The sequence below is a fragment of the Eurosta solidaginis genome, chromosome 4 (assembly GCF_040869045.1).
Source record: "Eurosta solidaginis isolate ZX-2024a chromosome 4, ASM4086904v1, whole genome shotgun sequence".
NCBI classification, from domain to species: Eukaryota; Metazoa; Arthropoda; class Insecta; order Diptera; family Tephritidae; genus Eurosta; species Eurosta solidaginis.
This window is the reverse complement of record NC_090322.1, coordinates 53,734,062-53,756,138: the sequence shown is the minus strand read 5'-3', so window position 1 is coordinate 53,756,138 and position 22,077 is coordinate 53,734,062. Positions and strand designations below refer to the sequence as shown.

Genomic DNA, 22,077 nt, shown 5'->3' with positions numbered 1-22,077 from the left:
AGGCGATTCAAAGATGTCCCCCATAAAACAGAAGTACCGACTACCTCATAGTTTACATCGAGTAAATGCCTAAAAAAATAACGAGTGACGGCTCTTATTATATTTATCCTCTTTGCTTACACCCCCATTATGAACTCAACCGATACACGATAAACGTTTGCAATCTGTTATACCGTATTATGAAATAAATTTTAGCGTGTGAAACCCGGTCGTTAGCGTCTATCGATTATCGTGGTATTGCCATCCGCTAACTATCGCATCAGCTGTTCAATTTTCTACGTTAGCTATCGTTGATAAATTTTTGTATGATATCTTGAGAGCTATTTAAATAAAAGTAAATATAAAATTAAAAATCCAAAAGAATCTAACTAAAGCCTCATTCCCAACACTCTGTTGGGTAATATTGCAGTTTATGGTACCCACCGAAATTTGAGCCTTTTTTTGGAGTGAGGTATCAAAAGACCCGTATTCACGTCTAGATTAAGAATCCGAAAGCGGGAGTTAACTTATTTACCCGTTTAAAAGTTATCCGCGAAAAACAGGTTTGGGTGATACATATTGTTCCCGCACGTTTACAATCTTTTAAGCGCACACATCACTTTACTTTTTATATTTAGTATATTAACATAATTTTTAAATGTTTTAGAAGTCCTTTTGACCGAACCAATTAAGTGAATAAAAAAGATAAGCGCACAAAAGAAAACACGTTTAATTAACAGTTGAAACATTCGCTTTTATGGAAAGAAAATTTTATTGTGCTTCTTCTATTAACGTCGCATTTCAACTGTAGTTAACGAAGGTAAAAATAGTAAAATAGAATACAGAAAAAAGGGTTACCATCTTTGTTTTGACCAGGCATGCTTAACCAACGAACCGATATCATTTCGTTACGATAATCAACGTTAATTTGACGTTCTTAACGTTAATAAACGAAACGAAATGACTTTGTTTCGTTTATTAACGTTGATTATCGTAACAAAATGATATCGGTTCGTTGGTTAAGCATGCCTGGTTTTGACAATGGATAATTCCAATACTCCCACTCATTGTTGTAAACAAAATCGGCGACGTTCTCTTATGATGTCATCTCAATCAGATTGCACAAGTATTTGTGACGATTCCTATTCAATGCTTTCGTAAATATATCCTCGATCTGCTCATCAGTATTTATATATTCTAAGTTGAATTGACCATCTTGAAATTTTTTCCTAACTGATGCCCAGCTTACGACACCGGACCCAATATGAAAAGCATACCCACTCGTCGATCGTCTCGTTTCGCTATCGCCAGCATAATCGGCATCACTGTAGCCGACCAAATGAAGAACACAATCATTTTTATAAACAATACCCATATCGAGCATGTCCTTAAAGTACTTGAATATACGTTTCACCGCAGTTACGTGTGCTGAGCTACGCTGTTCCAAATATCGACTTACCACACCAATTGCGTATCTTATGTCTGGTCGTGTCCCAATAGCCACCCTGCAAAAATTATTGGATTACGTGTTCCATTTTCTTCATGTTGGAGTACTCTAACAATACTCCTCTGCAATGCGTTTGCGGACCACCATCAGCCGATCATTGCTCGTTTTTTAACGACCGTGATCACGACCGATGACGATCGAATAGACCCAGCAAACACAGTTTCTAACGTTAGAGAAATGTTGTAATTTTACATTAGAATTCTAATGTAGTTCCCTAATGCATTTCGATTCGAAAAGTAGGTTAGAGAACTAGGTTAGAATTCGACTGTGAAACGATTCGAATAAGACTAGAAATGCGATGTTATGATCATTGTCACAGTTATCGATTATTTGCATGAAATGAGCACTCATCCTTAGTGTTATACAAACAAAATAAAAATAGTGAAAAGTTCTCTGGAAATATTATAAGTTGCGAAATAAGTTTTTTTTATTTATAATAATAAATACTAGTAAGTGAAAATCAATCAAAAAAAGTTAAAAAAGGAAAGCGAGCAGATTATTGATTATCCTCATCCGTACCTCAAACCAACGCTGGGGTCAATCTTTAAGTACGGGTTTAATTTAGTACAATAGAAAATGTCTTTGAACTTAATTGCGCATCACTTCAAAATTCTCATTAGAAATTGACGTTAAAATTCGGTTAGAATTCTAACCCTTTTCTCGATATCGAGAACGAAGTCCCCTTTTTGTCGAGAATGCTATAATTCGCGACAGTTTCGCAAATCGTCCTCTAACCTTCTACCTTAGAGAAATGCATTAGAATTCGATTCGACACAATTCCTCTTTAGTACTTTGGCATATGGTCCTCTGTGGGTGCTCCATGGAGTACTACAGTGAAAGTACACTCATGTATGTACTCTATGGAATACTCACAAACAAAGCGAGAGTGGGATCACCTACTCCTCTCCTAGGACATCGCAATGTTAATTGGAGCACATTTTTTGTATGAATACAGATTATTTTTGGAATACTCCTATACTCCTAAACCCTGCAAAAATTGTTGGATTACGTGTTCCATTTTCTTCATGTTAAAGTACTCTAACAATACTCCTTTGCAATGCATTTGCGGACCACCATCAGCCGATCATTGCTCGTTTTGTAACGACCGTGATCACAACATGATGACGATCGAACAGAGTTGCCAAAAGTAAAATATTGAATACAAATACCCTGCAAAAATTGTTGGATTACGTCCCTCCAAAAATTGTTGGATTATGTGTTCCATTTTGTTCATGTTGGAGTACTCTAACAATACTCCTTTGCAATGCGTTTGCGGCCACCATCAGCCGATCATTGCGAGTTTTTTAACGACCGTGATCACGACTCGATGACGATCGAACAGAGTTGCCAAAAATAAAATATTGCATACAAATAACTGATAATAAAATTTTTCTATGGCAACTCTGATAAAATGCAACCGCGCACTGGTTTTATGTATACATACTATAGTATAGAGAAATATTAGTTTCTTTATTCACGCAAATGTTAAATAACATAAGAATATTCCTACTATAAAATATAAAAGATGTATTGTTCCTCTTCATTTACTTTCATTTTAAATTAAATTCACACCGATAATTCTTTCCGACACAATTCCTCTTTAGTAATTTGGCATATGATCCTCTGTGGGTGCTCCATGGAGTACTACAGTGAAAGTACTTTGGAAAGTACTCTCACGTATGTACTCTATGGAATACTCGCAAACAAAGCGAGAGTGGGCTCACCTACACCTCTCCTAGGACATCACAATGTTAATTGGAGCACATTTTTTAAATGAATACAGAGTAGTTTTGGAACACTCCTATACTCCCAAAGGAGTATTCCTTACATTATTTATGGAGTACTCGCGTTTTTTAAAGGGAAGGAGTATTCCTTACACTATTTATGGAGTACTCGCGTTTTTTGAAGGGCAGGTAAATTAAGCTACCGACCGCTTCACGATATGGATATACAGCATCATGCTCATCTCTTACGAAATCGCCAAGGTTCTGATTGTTATCCATTGGAGTTGATACAGTTTTGTTTTCTGTCATACCAAACCGATTCATTAGCATAGGCCTGCTGATGTATGCGTTTTGAACCATCCTGACGTTGATCAATTTCGAGACCCAAAAATTGCTTTGCCTCTATATCTTTTACTTCAAAATTGTCATGCAGGTGTGAAACTATCGAATCAATTCCAGTAATGTTATTTGTTACCATCAATCCATCATCTACATAAACCGCGATGATCGTTATTATCTTATCCTTTCGCCGAATGAAAACGCATTAGTCTGAATCACTTTGTGTGAAATCAAATTTGCAAAGAAATGACGTAAATTTTTGATTCCAACATCGTGATGCCTGTTTCAGACCATATAAACTTTTGATCAGCTTGCATACGCGTCCACTGTTGTCATTATAGCCGACTGGCTGCTTCATAAAAACGTTTTCTTTCAGCTCACCGTACAAAAATGCAGTTTTAATGTCGAACTGCTTTAGCCGCATTTTATTCATTGCCGCTAGAGACAGAATTGCACGAATCGATGTATATTTGACGACAGGACTAAAAGTCTCTTCGTAATCGACACCGTATTGCTGAGTGAACCCACGAATCACAAGACGTGCTTTATATCTCTCAATTGAGCCATCAGTATTTTCTTTGATTTTAAACACCCAACGATTATCAATAATTTTCTGATCATCCAATGGCCATGTGTGATTCTTGATCAATGAATCGTCTTTAATCAACAAGAAGTAACGAGCGCCACCAATTCTAATTTATTCCATGGGACCACATAAATCTGCATGCATGTATTCTCCAGCAACTGATGGTCGCTTGATCGATTCCTTATGAGTTGATCTCGTCACTTTTCCGTATTGACAATCCCCACAAAAAAATCTTTCACTGTTGGACAAGTCGACACCTGTAATGAGACCATCTTTAACCATTTGTCTTATTGAATTGATGTTGACGTGGCCCAATCGAAAATGCCACTGCTCAAGCGAACCACCTGCAACATTTGCAACTTCATTTGTACGTACACGAAATTCCATGCGTATTTCTTTCATTTTAACACGCCTACCTGGTGCAACAATTTTACGCTGTTAATCAAGTATTTTGCAACCACCACTTTCAAATAAAACTTGAAAACCTTTATCTGTCATAACTATTGTCGAAAACAAATTTTCACCAAGTTCTGGAACATACATCACGTTTTCAAGACGACGCTGCTCCCACAGATTGTTTACCTTTGCATCTATAAGAATGGTACCAATTCCATGAATCTGGACACGATGACGATCGGCTAATTTTACTTGACCACTCTCTTAGCTCTGAGAACCACTCACGACGAAAAGTCATGTGACTTGTTGCACCTGAATCAGCGCACCAGTAATCTGCATTTAATTCGTTTGATTTGTCCGAATATACTACTGTACACCATTCCAGTTCGTTTTTATTTGCAGTTTTTTTGCTATTCGACGAATTTGTTTTCTTTGGACATTTTTTATCTTTTGCCCAATGGCCCATTTGACCACAAGCATTGCATTTCGTTGTCTTCTTTAATTCATCAACATTTGACTTTGGCGTGAAATCTTTTTTGGAGTCTTTGTGTTTATTGTGTTTAAACCTAACAACAAATACCGCATCTGATGAATCATTCTGTTCATTGTTCATTCGATTCAAATTATCCTCCTCTAATTGCAAAGATGCCATAAGCGTATCAATTTTACGAGTTTCTTTTGTATTATACCAAACAGTTTTATAGTTGTTGAACTTTACAGGCAAACTACTAATAATACGCACCATCTTCAATTTGTCAGACAGTTTTTCACCCTGTTGCTCAATCTCTGATTCTAATTGATTTGCTTTGGCTACGTACGAAGCGACAGTTTCATCATCCTTCATCTTGAGTGAAAAATATTCTTCATACAAAGTCATGGCACGAATTTAGGAATTTTTTTCGTACACACTTTCCAATTTGTCCATCATTTCTTTAGCGGTTTTGCATGTTAGAACAAGATTTGCGCGTTTTATATATCCAGCGAATGAAATATAGCATTCATGGCTTTAACTTCATTCCTTTCAAAAATATTCCTTTCATCCTCTGGTACATTTTCTGCCGGTACTATCCCTTCTATATTCTTGGTCAAATTACGTGCTTTTAAGAAATCCATTATCTGGAATTTCCATAAGCGAAAGTTTGAACCATTTAATACGTGGCCACTAAAATTGTTTTCATTTTTATTTCCATCCATTTTAACCGAACTTTAGTTGTTGTGCGACGGCAAAGCAACTTTACATAAAACTTGTTGTTGTGCCTACTAGTCTGCGAACGAATATATGTACAATTTTGTATGCACAAACGTGATAACGGGAATCCTATAAATGTTGATGCAATTTTTTTTAAGGTAGTGAAATTAGATTTTACCACATGCGACGATGTAACACAGCAATTATTTCCACATGCTCTATTTTATTAACGCTAAGCCGAGACGACTTTTTTTCTTTTTAAATGTGCGCGCAACTTTATACAGTACGACGACTTGACTCAGTTGTTTTAACTTCTTTTAATTTATTCACTGAAGCTCCCTGGGCCCATAACCTTTTAAATGTTTTAGAAGTCCTTTTGACCGAACCAATTAAGTGAATAAAAAAGATAAACGCACAAAAGAAAACACGTTTAATTAACAGTTGAACAATTCGCTTTCATGGAAAGAAAATTTTATTGAAGTGCTTCTTCTATAAACGTCACATTTCAACTGTAGTTAACGAAGGTAAAAATAGTAAAATAGAATACAGAAAAAAAGGGTTGCCATCTTTTTTCGACAATGGATAATTCCAATAATAATCTAACTTGCACGAATTAACGAAAAAATTATGTTAAATTTCACTAATTTACTTATAAAATATCAAAAAAAATATTGCAACAAATTTCTGTCGAAATGAAAACTCATGAAAGTGAACAGTGTTGCCAGCTCAGCAACGCTGGTGATTACTTTTGTTGTTCTCTGTTGGGATTAATACATCAATTAATCAACATAAATTTAAATAAACATACAATTACATTGTTTTTGTAATTTACTGAATATGTTCCAATTTAATATATTAAAATAGAAGAGAATACGTCTTGAATTTATTGAAATAAAGAGATGCTGGCAAATATTTGGAATTTTCATTTTGGAACAAGTGCAGACTACATACATTTGTAAAAAAAAAACAAAAAAAATCGGACTATATAGAGATTTTTTTTCGGCCGCACTTTACAAAAATAACCCTTAGCCGATCCAACACCGGCTACGCCATGCACAGTAATTCTGCGTAGAACATTGGGGGTAATTCCATGTCAAAAGGCGAAATTATGAATTTTTCAAATCAAAATATCTCCGAAACGAGTGGATGGATTTCAAAAATTAAAAATCGAAAAATAACTTATAAAAATACCCTTCATCTGATGTATATATATCTTTAATTTTTCTAGTCTTTATTTACCAAAAATTTGAAAAAACTCTTTTTTGGTGGCGATGCACAGTAATTCTGCGTAGAACACCTTTCTGCATAGGCGGCCTTCGGCCGCGCTTATAAAAAATAACCCTGGGCTACGCCATGCCAAGTCTGGGTGTGTGCCATAACCGTGGCTACCGCCACACCAACACCGGCTACGCCATCCACAGTAATTCTGCGTAGAACATTGACGGGTTTGTTTGGAGGTGAGTTTTTATTTTAGTTTTCTTGTTGCCGGTGTAGGATCGGTTAAGGGTAATTTTTTTAAAGGTGTTCTACGCAGAATTACTGTGCATGGCGTAGCCGGCGTTGGATCGGCTAAGGGTTATTTTTTTAAAGTGCGGCCGAAGGCCGCCTACGCAGAAGGGTGTACTACGCAGAAGGACATCACCGTGGCGGTAGCCACGGTTATGCCACACACCCGGACTTGGCATGGCGTAGCCCAGGGTTATTTCTTATAAGCGCGGCCGAAGGCCGCCAACTCAGAAAGGTGTTCTGCGCAAAAATACTATGGATCCCACCCCCGGTTTCGGAGGTACCCGCGGTTCTTTTTTCGGTTTTTCGTTAATATCTTTTGAACGAGTTAATATTTTTATTTTCCGCCTTCGGATTATTAATACTGATGTCAAGACGCGTCGTTTGACACCTCTCTCGATATTGGTAGCGTATTAGCAGTGGACCCCTCAACTAGACTATTACCAAAGTTATCAAAGGTGGTATCAAAAGACGCGTTTCGACAACCGTTTTTAGAAACCGAAAGCGAAAATTTTTATTTCTGTCAAAATATATAACCGAAAATCGGTTAAAATTTTCATGTTGCTGTTGTATCTTCCCAGATTTGTTGTCCACACACACACTAATGCGGAAAGGTGTTCTGCGCGCGTTTCATTTTGATCCCCAAACCGGTGTTGGATCCACCCAACGCAGAAAGGTGTTCTGTGCAAAAAAAAAACTATGGATCGGGCCCCATATTTCGGACCCTCTCGGGGTCATTTTCTGGTTTTTTGTAACTATCTTTCGGCAGAAATAAAATTTTTAAGTTCCGCTTTCGGATTCTAAAAACGGAGGTCGAAACGCGTCTTTTGATATTACTTTTTATAATTTTTGGCAATAGTCTAGTTGAGGGGTCGACTGCTAATACGCTACGACTGCTAATATCGAAAGAGGTGTCAAACGACGCGTATTAATCTCGAGAACAATAATCCGATGGCGGAATAGAAAAATTTTATCTCTGTCCGGAGATATTTGCATTTGAAGTTGGCGATTCCCATGTGGTTGTTGTTGTGTTGGTACCCCCAAAAAAAATTGTGCATCACCGTGGCGGTAGCCACGGTTATACCACACACCCGGACTTGGCATGGCGTAGCCCAGGGTTATTTTTTATAAGCGCGGCCGAAGGCCGCCAACGCAGAAAGGTGTTCTGCGCAAAAATACTATGGATCCGACCCCCGGTTTCGGAGCTACCCGCGGGTCTTTTTTCGGTTTTTCGTTAATATCTTTTGAACGCGTTAAAATTTTTATTTTCCGCCTTCGGATTAGTAATACTGATGTCAAGACGCGTCGTTTGATACCTTTCTCGATATTTTTGGTAGCGTTTAGCAGTTGACCCCTCAACTAGACTATTGCCGAATATTATAATAAGTTAAACTCCTGCTTATCCAGACTCATAGCAATGTATGTCCCGCATATGATGTGTCCCCATATGACCCCAACTATCTTTTCAATTGCAATGTGGAACCAGCGCCTCTAACACTCATGCTTGTTTGCATGTTTCCTTTGACTCCCGTTCGAAGATATTGAAGAGCTTTTGACAAAGTGTGCATAGGGTTGGATCCCATATTATTATTAAAATAAATTATTATATTAATTTTTTGTATCAGTATTATTTAAAACTAAAAATTTAAACGTTGTTTGTTGTAAACTTTGTACCATGCGACTTCATATGCCCGCTAAGGCCAGCACATTGCGCAAAACGTTTTCCGCATATTTTACATTCATAATTCTTTTCAGGGTTATGAATCAGCTGATGCTGCCGCAATTGTTTTCTGCTACCAAAACCTTTGTCACAAACATTGCATATTTCATCACGCATATTTGAGTGCACAGTCAAGTGTTCACGTACGCTTTGTTTATCATAGAATGGCTTTAAGCAAGTTTCACACTTGAATTTCCGTTTTTGCTGATGACGAAGCATATGGCATGAAAGTGCCACACTTGATGGAAATTTTTTACCACATATAGCACAAACATAAGGTTTCTCACCAGTATGACATCGCATATGGGTTTTCAATTCAGTAGTTGTTGCACAAGGCTTATTACATATTTCACACTTGTGCGTATAGTCCTGTGCATGCCTACGAAGATGAACGGCTAAATTCGATGTTAGTTTAAAGCCACGCCAACAAATTTTACATTTGAATGGCAAGGAGCCATCGTGTGATGCTTCATGATGCTTCCGTTGTTGTGCACCAGAAAAGATTTTATCACATATTGAGCACTGGTAAGGTGTGACATCGGGCTCTAAGTAAGCAATATGATCAGAATAAAGGGATCTAGGCGTATATAGTAGTTTATTTCGTTTACAAGCAATTTTTTCTTTTTTCTCCATTGAACACAGTTTTCGCAGTAAAGAAATTTCCTTTTGCAAATCATCGTATGTTAATTTGACTTTTAATGTTTTATTAATTTCATCAAATACACTTTTTAGTGCTTCCCGACGTCTATTGCCAAACCTGTATGCAATATCATTTTCGTCCCAAAGACATGTATATTTTTTATATATTACAGCCAAGTTGATTAATTCCTCATCTTTTAGAAGGCTCGGTGGTGGGCTGTATTTCTTACTTATTTGTTGCGATGTAGCCTGTAGAAGTGTAGAAGTCATACATACATATAGAATTATGATTTTAGCTGCAGAAGTTCTTATGATAAAAACCATTTCATTCATTCATAAGTTGTCATCGAGATCCCTTATGGATATAATGGGGCGTTCGCAGTATCGTGGGATCGGAAAAGTAAAGTATAGTATACCTTATACCACACTACCTTGAATTCCTTAGGGTTAAGGACTCTCTTTCACTGCTATGGCCGGTTCTTACTGTGCCATTTTTTCAGGCTTTTAACCGAATCACGGCGAAATTGCTTTTTTTTAACGAAGCCGATGTGCGGTCCAAAGAGTAGTTATGCCCAATTAAATTTGAGAATGTTGGTCTTGTAATAAACCACCTTTAGCAGACAAGTATATTCTTCCTTTGCCGGATATTGATCCAGCACGTTCCAGTTTTTCCTCATTAAGGTAATATCCCTTCTATCTCGTGAACGACTTGAAATGAGCACTCAACCTTCTAGCTCTGTGGTTTTTAGTCGCCTCATATGACAGGCATGCCTTCCGCGGCAATATTCTAAGCTCCTTAGCCCTATGAAAATGAAAATTATCTATTATCGAACATCATCAAAATCATTAATTGTCGCTTAATAGCTAAGAAGTTTTTGGCCATAGCGTTGCAAGTAACGGGTAACGGCAGTCATATCTGCTTCCGATAAATGAAGCCAATCCAGCGCTCTTCTTCTTCCTTCACATGTGTTTCGAAACTCAGTGGAGGATCGAAAAAGGACCCCGGGCCCCTCCGAAACTTGGGTGGGATCCATAGTGTTTTTGCGATGACAGCTTATGACTGACTGGATACATAAATTGCTACTACAATATTTACTTGAGATATTTTTTGTTTGAATTTTGGCATTATATTGCGCAGAAAACTCATTGCATCATAGTAATATAATGTAAAAATACCAGATTGTCCAATTCTCCTCATTTCCTTTTTATAACTGGAAACAAAATAATTAATTTGCTTTAAGACATCCTCCTTTGTTGCAGTGGGATATTTCTCTTTAAATTTTTTATCAAAACTTGATATTGTTCAGTTTTTCTCTGTCGGTTAAAATAAACTTTGGATTTCAAGTTCCATAAGGCCGGTAAAGAGCGATAAACTTCAATAAATTCGATAATACATTTTTTTCTAGACCCTTGTTTTAGGAAATGCGCTGTTTTCTTATGTTTAGGCAAATCAAATTGTTTCTCCCAAAGGTTATGTTTTCCTGTGGGAGGTATTGTTGGCTCACTGTCTGCATCATCACTTGTCTGTACCGATAGGTCTACCTCCGGGTCTTCGAACTCAATTTTTTCCTGTAAATGTATGAAGTTCAAACGTATGTATGTTAATAGTTTGCGTTATGCGTCTACATATGTAACTGACTCAGTTACACTGAGATACATTACTTTTACCTCTTCTAAGCTTTCTTCGCTCAATTTATCTTCAGGGATTAATTCGTTTTTAATTTCAGTTTCGTTCTCTATTTCAATTTTTTCGAAGTATTGTACCGCAGAATAAATGCTTTTCTGAAAAAAAAAAAAACGGATAATTTATTTACTTTCTAGATAGACTGTAGATGTTTGTTGTTCTTTTTTCGATAGGGACACAACCCGAAACTTTTTATTGCGCTTAACAATCCCCTCGTACTTTTTTTCATCGAATATTTATTATTATTTTTTCTCGAAAATTCAGTTTTGATATTTTTTGTATAAGCTGAAAAGGAAGCTTATCTTTCCAATAACACATATGTACATATTGTTACGAATTTTTATCCTGCGCCTTCTTTCATCGTTCGAATCACTGATGTGTCGAACAAATAAACGCAAATGTTCTGAGTAAAAAAGGCTCTGTATTGACAGCACTACTATGGTAGTAGATCGCGATATCCTTTAGAGAAAATGTTTGTGACTTGAGATGATTTCGGTATTCAGTCAACGAAAGACACAAAAAAAAAACTCACCACATCAACAAAATTCGCCAAAATGACAGTTTACTCATAAATTGAACAAATACTATAATATTACATTTTGGCAACGCAACGTTGTGTGGTGAGACTAAGGGGGCTTAGAATACCCGCGGTATAGCAAATTGATTCAAGGGGTTGTGTAGCGCAACCATCGCAAGGGTTTCCAGCGCAATATATTGCTTCTGTAGAGTTATCTACTTTATTTAAATATACTTTATTTGTGTACTTTATTTTTTGAATTACTTTTTTTTTTTGAATATTATTACAAAAAGAAAATTTTAGTGTCAGTGTATTTATAAATTTTAAATATCAATATTAATATAAAAAATTTAAATAAATAATAAATAAAATTTTAAAAATATATAGTTTAATTTAAACTATAATGGCAATCCTACCAACGATCCTTCTAAACTATAAATATATTTCTCTATTTACGCGATAACAAAATTACGAAAATCCCGGATGAAATTTCGCTGTTAAAGAATCTAATACAACATGATTTTACAAATAAATCAATATTGGCACATTTAATTAGATTACAAATCGACTGAAATCCTATTAAATTCATACTACATTTACTGCATTTCGATCGTAGTTCCGTTTTTCTAAGTTGCAAATTCGTTGGTGGAAAATGTTTTCTTTTTATTTTTTATTAATTTATAACAAATTTTTAATAAAAATGTAATTAAAACTTGTTGAGAAACGTAAAAGGCTTTATGGTGATTGTTTTTTATATGTTTCCAACACAAGTGCAGTATGAGACGTTGGCTAATTTAATGGCAACAAAGCGGGATATGATGACTCCTGGGAATCCCTCCCAAGGCCGTCGGTTCTACGTACCGGAGCGACGGGATTTTTCCCGACCAAGGACTGCCATTTCAGTGTAACCCCATTTAATTTGTTGTGTCCCTCCCACAAATTGTCATCCTCCCAGCAGCTCCTTGCAGCGGGACTGCTCCACTCTTGCTCCGGGAAGGTATCGAATCCAATCCGGGTTCGTCTCCTGACCCCGGTCCTGCGAAATGGTTTTGCTGCATCTGCCGGAAAAGAATCTTTTTAGGACGGTCATACTCTGTTCAGTGTGTCTCGTGTAAGGGATGGTTGCATCGGACAGGTTGTTCTGGGCTTGATCCCAAAACCAGACGTCCACGTAACATTTATAAATCTTTTGTGGCTCCTTGCTGTTCACCTCCAAGGGCGTCCCGTAGTCTACGCCTTAGCGCGCAACATCCGCATTGCGATTCAAGAGACTAAACTCACAGCAAGATCTGCACTGCAAACCTGTTCTGGGTATAATGTCCACAGAAAAGATCGCATGAGCGGAAATGGAGGCGGCCTCGCGTTTAACATACACCACTCTGTGCAATATCATATATTTGATCCTGGCATCGACCACAGGGACAATGTAGAACGTCAAGGCCTATCTGTCCGGTCAGACGATGCAAACTTAGAAATCATCAACATCTACATCCCTCCTGCCACCTGTTGCCCCAGTGGATACCGCCCTATTATTAGCGCCTTAATCACTGGTAACAATCGCATTATCTTAGGCGACTTTAATGCCCATCACGATCTATGGCATTCAGACTTGCGGGCGGGGTGAGATGTTGGCGGATCAAATAGAAGAAATAAACGGAGACGCCCCCACACGTATGGAAGGAAGCTGTCACAGTTCGCCGGATATCTCAATCGTGAGCGCAGAACTCGTAAACTGCGTCAACTGGCAGCCGATGGTAACATTGGCATCCGACCACCTACCTATACTTATTTCGTTCGAGCGTACCGCCGACTTCATCGTTACAGAAAAACGCACTTTCATAAACTTTAACAAAGGAAAGTGGGACGCATACAAATCTTTTACAGACAACCTCTTTGCTGCCCTCCCTATCCCGACTGATGCGCGCCAAAGGGAGCGTGCTTTCCGCAAGGTCATTGAATCCGCCTCGGCACGTTTCACTTCCGATTGGAGAATTCCCGAAATTCGGCCCCACTTCCCGGCGGCCCCAAATTTAGCGAGAGAACGTGACCTTATTAGACAGCTCGATCCCCAAATAAGGGATATAAACCAACGCATCAGATTGCTTGTGGATGAACACAAGCGGGCCAAATGGGAGGAGCACCTAAGAGGTTGTAACCTCTCTGGAGGTGTGGGTAAACTTTGGTCCACCGTAAAGTCCATATCGAATCCGTCTAAGCACAATGACAAAGTTTCCATCGCCTTCGGCGATAAAGTGCTGTCGGATTCGAAAAAATGCGCGACCGCTTTCTGCCGTCAATATGTAATGCATTCTACGGTCGACAAAGATAGACGGAGGGCCAACACACACGCACATAAACATAAATTCAGCGCGTCACCAATTACCATCACCGCCAGAGAGGTTGAAGATGCCATTGGTCACGCAAACCATCCAAAGCCCAGACGGGCCCAGACGGCATAGCCATGCCGATGCTTAAAAGCCTAGGGAAAGAGGGTTTCAAATACTTAGCACATGTCTTCAGCCTGTCTCTTTCCACCTTTGTCATACCCGAAAAATGGAAAATGGCCAAGGAGGTCCCGCTACTAAAGCCTGGGAAACCAGCTAACATAGGAGAGTCGTATCGTCCGATATCTCTCCTATCGCCAGTAGCAAAGACGCTTGAAGCCATATTGCTCCCCTACTTCCAAGCAAATTTGCAGCTAGCCTGTTATCAGCATGGCTTCAGAAAACTCCACCACCGCGCTAAATGTCATCAGCACCCAGATAAATTGCGGTTTAAATCAAAACCCCCACGTCCCAAATGTCGACCATTCTGAACATCCACTTCGATGGCATAGATGAAAGGATTTGCAACTCTTTGTTTCGAAAGAGCGCTGTCAAAATGCACATTTTTTATAACATTTACCAATGATGCCACTACAAACAAAAATGAATAGATCTGAAAATGGGGATTTTTGACATACATTTCGGCAATTATAGTTTCAATCATTTAATAAAATGATAGTCGTAAAATATTTATTTCCTTAAAGTTATTTTACAATAATACGACTAGTTAGAGTTAAATATGAACAAATCTAAGTAAAATTTACATTTCGATTAAATTAATTAGTCAAATATTGTAACGCATTTAACTCGTAGTGAAAACCATATATTCTTTTGAAATTTCAGTAAATCGGACATATGATAGGTATAATAGTTAACATTATTTAATAGATAGGGCTTATCCTGCATGTCTGGCGTTCCAGGTTCTGTGATCAAAATGGACTGGTTGCATCGGGAGTTCATATTTACAAAACCTATTTTTAGTGATAACTTTTGAATGGGAAATAATATTTACCCTCCGCCTTCGAACTAATAATACTTACACTAAAACAAGTATTTTCATCCTTTTTCCCATAATTTGTGAACGCCATTCTACAGTTGTAGGTCAATCTAAAGTTTACCAAAATTTTTGGCACGTTTTTCGTTTAGGCTGGCACATTTTTTGTTCTGGCACCCGCTTCAGCTGGCGCGAGGGATTTATCTGTGATTGTTGCCAGCAACAACTAGAAGATAAATCCCTCGTGAGAGCGAAAATATGAGAGCGTAAGCAAAAGATTCGTATCAATCTAATCTATGTCGATGGCACTACGCTCAACTTCGTTCTGGATACTGTAACAGGTTAAACTCTTACCTATCCAGAATCAACCCCGACATACAAAATGTATGCCCCGCTTGCAATGTGTCCCCACATGACACCAACCATCTCTTTAATTGTAATGTGGAACCAACGCCTCTAACACCCCTTTCCTTATGGTCCACCCCTGTTGAAACGGAAAGTTTCCTTGGACTCCCGTTAGAGGATATTGATGACAATTTGTGATCGGTCGCGGCTGTTACGTGGGGCGAAGCATTGCTACAACAACAACAACAACAACATGGCACCACGCTACCGACTGTCCTACACCCCAAAATCTTGGGTGTGACGTTTGATCAAGATCTACATTTTGGTGAGCACGCAGCCGCAATTGTTCCGAAAATCCAGAGCCGTAATAAAATCCTCAAATCCCTTGCTGGCAGTACCTGGGGAAAAGATAAAGAAACGCTCATTACTACATACAAAGCAATTGGCCAGCCGTTTACGTGCTACGCGTCACCCATATGGTCGCCAAGCCTAAAAATTACCCACTGGAAGAAGATACAGGACTGCCAAAATACTGCTCTCAGAATCGCCACGGGCTGTCTTCTTATGTCCCCAGAACACCATCTACATAATGAGGTGAGAATACTCCCCATCAGGGAGAGAAATGAGATGCTAACCAAACAGTTCCTGTTGAATACCCAGAAACCTGGGCATCCAAACAGACATCTGATTGATGAGCCAACACCGCCTAGGGGCTTAAGGAGTCATCTCCGTAAGCATTTTGAGGAAATACGGCACCTGAGAACCCAGCCGTATAAAGCAAAAAACACAAGCAGGACCTTGGTGAATTCCACAAACAGGCGTCGGACCTTTATGTCAGGAATTGCCCGGTGAATCCAGTACTCAAAGAAAAGTACCCAAAACTTGTGGAACGCATACTCCCCAGGGAAACGCGTGTCACTCTTGCTCAACTTCGTTCTGCATACTGTAACAGGTTAAACTCTTACCTATCCAGAAACAACCCCGACATACAAAATGTATGCCCCGTTTGCAATGTGTCCCCACACCCCTTTCATTATGGTCCAACCCTATTGAAACAGCAAGTTTCCTTGGACTCCCGTTAGAGGATATTGATGACGATTTGTGATCGGTCGCGGCTGTTAGGTGGGGCGAAGCACCGCTACAACAACAACAACAACAACAGAGCGGAAATGGAGTCGGCCTCGCGTTTACCATACACCACACTGTGCAATATCATATATTTGATCCCGACATCGACCGCAGAGACAGTGTCTTAGAACGTCAAGGATTATCTGTCCGGTCAGGCGATGCAAATCTAGAAATCATCAACATCTACATCCCTCCTGTCACCTGTTGCACCAGTGGATACCGCCCTGATATCAGCTGGAAACAATCACATTATCTTAGGCGATTTCAATGCCCATTACGATCTATGGCATTCAAACTTGCGGGTGGACAGTAGGGGTTAGATGTTAGCGGATCAAATAGAAGAAACGAGGTTCTGCACTATAAACGGAGACGCCCCCACACGTATGGTAGGAAGCTGTCACAGTTCGGCGGATATTTCAATCGTGAGCGCAGAACTCGTAAACTGCGTCAACTGGCAGCCGATGGTAACATTGGCATCCGACCACCTGCCTATACTTATTTCGCTCGAGCGTCCCGCCGACTTCATCGTCGCAGAAAAACGCACTTTCATTAACTTTAAAAAAGGAAAGTCGGACGAATAAAAATCCTTTACAGACAACCGCTTTGCTGCCCTCCCTATCCCAAATGATGCCCGCCAAGGGGAGCGTGCTTTCCGCAAGGTCATTGAATCCGCCTCGGCTCGTTTCATTCCCGCCGGTAGAATTCCCGAAATTCGGCCCGACTTCCCGGCAGGAGCCGCAAGTTTAGCGAGAGAACGTGACCTTATAAGACAGCTCGATACCGGCGACCCCCAAATAAGGGATATAAACCAACGCATCAGATTGCTTGTGGATGAAAACAAGCGGGCGAAATGGGAGGAGCACCTAAGCGGTTGTAACCTCTCTGCCGGTGTAGGTAAACTTTGGTCCACTGTAAAGTCCCTATCGAATCCGTCTAGGCACAATGACAAGGTTTCCATCGCCTTTGGCGACAAAGTGCTGTCGGATGCGAAAAATGCGCGAGCGCTTTCTGCCGACAATACATAATGCATTCTACGGTCGCCAAAAATAGACGGAGTGGCAACAGACACGTACGTAAACATAAGTTCAGCGCGTCCCCAATTACCATCACCGCCAAAGAGGTTGAGGATGCCATGGGCCATGCTAAACCATTCAAAGTAGTGGGCCCAGACGGCATAGCCATGCCGATGCTTAAAAGCCTAGGGAAAGAGGGTTTCAAATATTTAGCACATATCTTCAACCTGTCTCTTTCCACCTTTGTCATACCCGAAAAATGGAAAAGGGGCCAAGGTGGTCCCGCTACTAAAGCCTGGGAAACCAGCTAACATAGGAGAGTCATATCGCCCGATATCTCTCCTATCGCCAGTAGCCAAGCCGCTTGAAGACATTTTGCTCAACTACTTCAAAGCAAATTTGCAGATAGCCTGTCATCAGCATGGCTTTAGAAAAGTCCATAGCACCACCACCGCGCTAAATGCCATTAGCACCCAGATAAATTGCGGTTTAAATCAGAAGCCCCACCATAGAACAGTACTCGTAGCGCTAGACCTATCAAAAGCTTTTGATACGGTCAACCATGGCACGTTACTGCAAGACTTGGAAGGGTCTGCCCTTCCTCCATGTCTTAAAAGGTGGACCGCAAATTATCTGGGTGGTCGGCAGGCATCGGTGCAATTCGGAAACGAAATATCAAAGCCAAGAAGAATTAAACAAGGAGTGCCACAGGGTGGTGTCCTATCCCCACTTTTGTTTAATTTTTACATATCAAAACTACCTTCGCTACCGGAAGGAGCTACTATCGTTTCTTACGCCGATGACTGCACAATAATGACCACAGGCCCGGGCCCACAGATCGATGAGCTTTTCAACAGAATAAACGGCTACCTACCTGATCTCTCCAGTTTTTTCGCCTCGCGAAACCTGGCATTATCACCCACTAAATCATCCGCGACCTTATTTACAAGTTGGACGTCCCAAATGTCGACCATTTTGAACATCCACGTCGATGGCACTACGCTACCGACTGTCCTACACACCAAAATCTTGGGTGTGAGGTTTGATCAGGATCTACATTTTGGTGAGCACGCAGCTGCAATTGTTCCAAAAATCCAGAGCGGTAATAAAATCCTCAAATCCCTTGCTGGCAGTACTTGGGAAGAAGACAAAGAAACGCTCATTACCACATACAAAGCAATTGGCCAGCCGTTTTGCGTGCTACGCGTCCCCCATATGGTCACCAAGCCTAAAAACTACTCACTGGAAGAAGCTACAGGTCTGCCAAAATACTGCGCTCAGAACCGCCACGGGCTGTCTTCTTATGTCCCCAGAACAACATCTACATAATGAGGCGAGAATACTCCACATCAGGGAGAGAAATGAGATGCTAACCAAACAGTTCCTGTTGAATACCCAGAATCCTCGGCATCCAAACAGACATCTGATTGATGAGCCAACACCGCCTAGGGGCTTAAGAAGTCATCTCCGTAAGCATTTTGAGGAAATACGGCACCTGAGAAACCAGCCGTATAAAGCAAAAAAACACAAGCAGGTCCTTGGTGAATTCCACAAACAGGCGTCGGACCTTTATGTCAGGAATTGCCCGGTGAATCCAGTACTCAAAGAAAAGTACCCAAAACTTGTGGAAGAGGAACGCATACTCCCCAGGGAAACGCGTGTCACTCTTGCTCAACTTCGTTCTGGATACTGTAACAGGTTAATCTCTTACCTATCCAGAATCAACCCCGACATACAAAATGTATGCCCCGTTTGCAATGTATCCCCACACCCCTTTCATTATGGTCCACTCCTGTTGAAACAGCAAGTTTCCTTGGACTCCCGTTAGAGGATATTGTTGACAATTTGTGATCGGTCGCAGCTATTAGGTGTGGCGAAATATTGCTACAACAACAACAACAACAACTCCTGGGAAGCCAGCCTTCGCATAAAATTCTTGCTTAGCTTGTATTTTCTCCTCTTCACTTTGTTCAAACGTTATCCATTGAGGGCATAATTTTTGTTGACTCTCCCATTCCTACATTATAATCCGCCCCTATTCCATGCTGGTAGCTGCCTTCTGCAAAAAATCTCAAAGCAGCTACTACAATATTAAGGGCAGATGTCGATGCCGAAGTCCTTGGACGAATTTGCACCGCAAAAGTATCTAACACAAACTTGAAAGCATCCTTATTAAGCCGAAAATTTTTTTTGCACCTAAATAAGAAAATAAGTCATTAAACTTTACCACTTTTAAGTTCAATTTCTTACAATTCGTCGCTCATCTCAAATGGATTACACAAATCTCGCAATTTCATTTCATTTCATTTATTAGAAATTACATTAGTACAGTAAGATAATATATCTTTTATAGTACAACAAACAGTGTCATAGATATGTATTTAACAAGATTGAATAAAATTTTGGGATAAAAAAGGGATACACAATATTACTAAAGTTAACCTAAGTTAATGATGCTATACAAAGTACAGTAGTAGTGATATAAAATATATATAGATATAGTAGACATATTAAAGACAGTTAATTAAAACTATACTCAAAGTAAACGACTTGGGAAAAAATTGATTAAAAAAGAAAAAAAAAAACAAAATGGTCAGATTAAGATTAATGTGTAGAGAAATAATTGAAAAGAATGCGCTTATAATTGCTTTGGTTTACATTGTTCCTTATTGCAGCTGGGATTGAGTTTCATATACGTATGGTGTTGACGAAAAACAGCCTTGTAGAGACAACAAAATTGAAGCTGGGTACAACTATACTACATGACCTGAGAGATCTAGCAAATGTGAGTTTTTCATATAAGTACGGTGGGGATTTAGTAGAAATCAACCTGATCAAGAAAATTACATTTCTAGCCTTCTGATAGGCGAATATGTCACATCCTAAGAGTTGAAACCGCCACGCAGAAATATGATCGAACCTGCGTAACCCAAATACGTAGCGAGTTACCTGATTAAAGGCAATCTCAATTTTATGTGCATAGCACGAATCTAATTTGTTGTAAACTAGCTCCGAGTAGGTTATTATTGGCAATATAAGCTGTACGGCAAGCTTTCTTCCAATTTGAGGAGGCGTAAACGGTGCAGATTGCCTCAGATTGCGCAATGTACCATACACTTTACCAACAACAGAGTTGATATGGTCAACACAAGTTAGGTTTGAGTTAATTACGAAACCTAGATTCGTGATTTTAGTAACAGTTTTTAGAGCAGTATTACCAATGCATATCGTAGGAGTTAGTACATCGACGACCTTTTTCTTAGAAATAGGTAATACAAACGATTTATTAGCATTAAGGCAAAGACCATTACTATTGGCCCAGTACTGCACGCATGATAGGTCATTATTTACTTTGACACAGAGTGTGCTCAGGTTCGCGAAACTACCAGATAAATACATTTTTTTTATATCATCTGCATACGCATGCATGCTCATGTGCTTACACACTGAAAAAATGTCGTTTATAAAAATACTAAATAATAAGGGCCCAACGATGGAGCCCTGCGGAACACCTTGGATTAAGTTTTTCATACCCGACACTTCACTTCCTGTGTTGACAAATTAAACTCTTCCAGTTAAATAACTTTCCATTAGCATCAAGGCGCTTTTAGTAAATCCGAAGTATAGCTGTAGTTTATAACAGAGTAACTCGTGGTCGAAAAACTCGAAAGCTCTTGAAAAGTCTAGCAACCAGAGCAGGGTGAGCTGGTTATTATCGAAGGGTATTCGGATATCATCGATTACTTTTAGTAATGCAGTTGCACAGCTGTGATTAGCTCTAAACCCCGACTGGTGCGGCGAAAGTAGATTATGCCTCAAAATATGTGAGTTGATTTGATCTGCAAGCAGCCTTTCAAAAACTTTAGATAATACTGGCAAAATACTTATGGGTCGATAATCAGTGACTGAGCTCGCAAACCGTTTTTTAGGAACAGGTTTAACTATGGCACACTTCCACGACTCAGGAAAGCAAGATGTCGTAATGCAGTGGTTGAGAATGTGTGTAAGGGTACTCAACACAAATGGTAAAATAATTTTTATAAATTTAATTGGTACACCATCATTTCCAGTTGCGTTGTACTTTATTTTAAGAATACTTCTTACTACCTCACATTCAGTAACCGCAGAGAATTCGAATGGACTTCTAGAGAAACACACAGAACCATTTGGAACAAAATTACCAAAATCAACACCAACCACTGAACTATGCACAAACGCATCATTAAGGGTATCTGCATTCAAAGTACAATCTTGCCTTTTATTTCCATATATTCGAAGACTCTTTAAATTACGCCAAAGAGAATTAGGAGGTAGTGAGGGATTTAGCCTTGAGGTGAAGAACTTACATTTTTGGTTTCTTATAATCCTAGTAGCCGTGTTTCTAGCGATTCTGTAGGCCTGCCATGCTACATCAGTTTTAATCCTCCTCCACGATTTGTATGCCTTATTGCGCGCTTTAATTGCAGAAATAACTTGGCCATTAAACC

The 22,077-nt window shown here is 39.4% G+C and overlaps 2 protein-coding genes across 3 annotated transcripts in view; both read right to left on the bottom strand.

Moving 5' to 3' along the window:
- Positions 1-8,776: 8,776 nt before the first annotated feature.
- On the bottom strand, positions 8,777-10,815 carry LOC137249773 (zinc finger protein 239-like). Its single transcript, XM_067781660.1, has 2 exons — positions 10,682-10,815; positions 8,777-9,834 (listed from the first exon to the last, which is right to left on the bottom strand). Exons 1-2 carry the CDS (start codon positions 10,781-10,783, stop codon positions 8,872-8,874), a joined length of 1,065 nt encoding a protein of 354 aa, XP_067637761.1. The 5' UTR covers positions 10,784-10,815; the 3' UTR covers positions 8,777-8,871.
- The window catches only part of LOC137249764 (reticulocyte-binding protein homolog 1-like), a 319,862-nt gene continuing 307,567 nt past the window's right edge, over positions 9,783-22,077 (bottom strand). For both annotated transcript variants that reach the window (XM_067781637.1, XM_067781643.1), the window contains 2 exons: positions 11,254-11,367; positions 9,783-11,154 (listed from right to left, as the gene is read on the bottom strand). In XM_067781637.1, the coding sequence (XP_067637738.1) occupies positions 10,822-11,154; positions 11,254-11,367 (447 nt within the window). In that variant the 3' untranslated portion in view covers positions 9,783-10,821. The remainder of the gene's footprint in view (positions 11,155-11,253; positions 11,368-22,077) is intronic.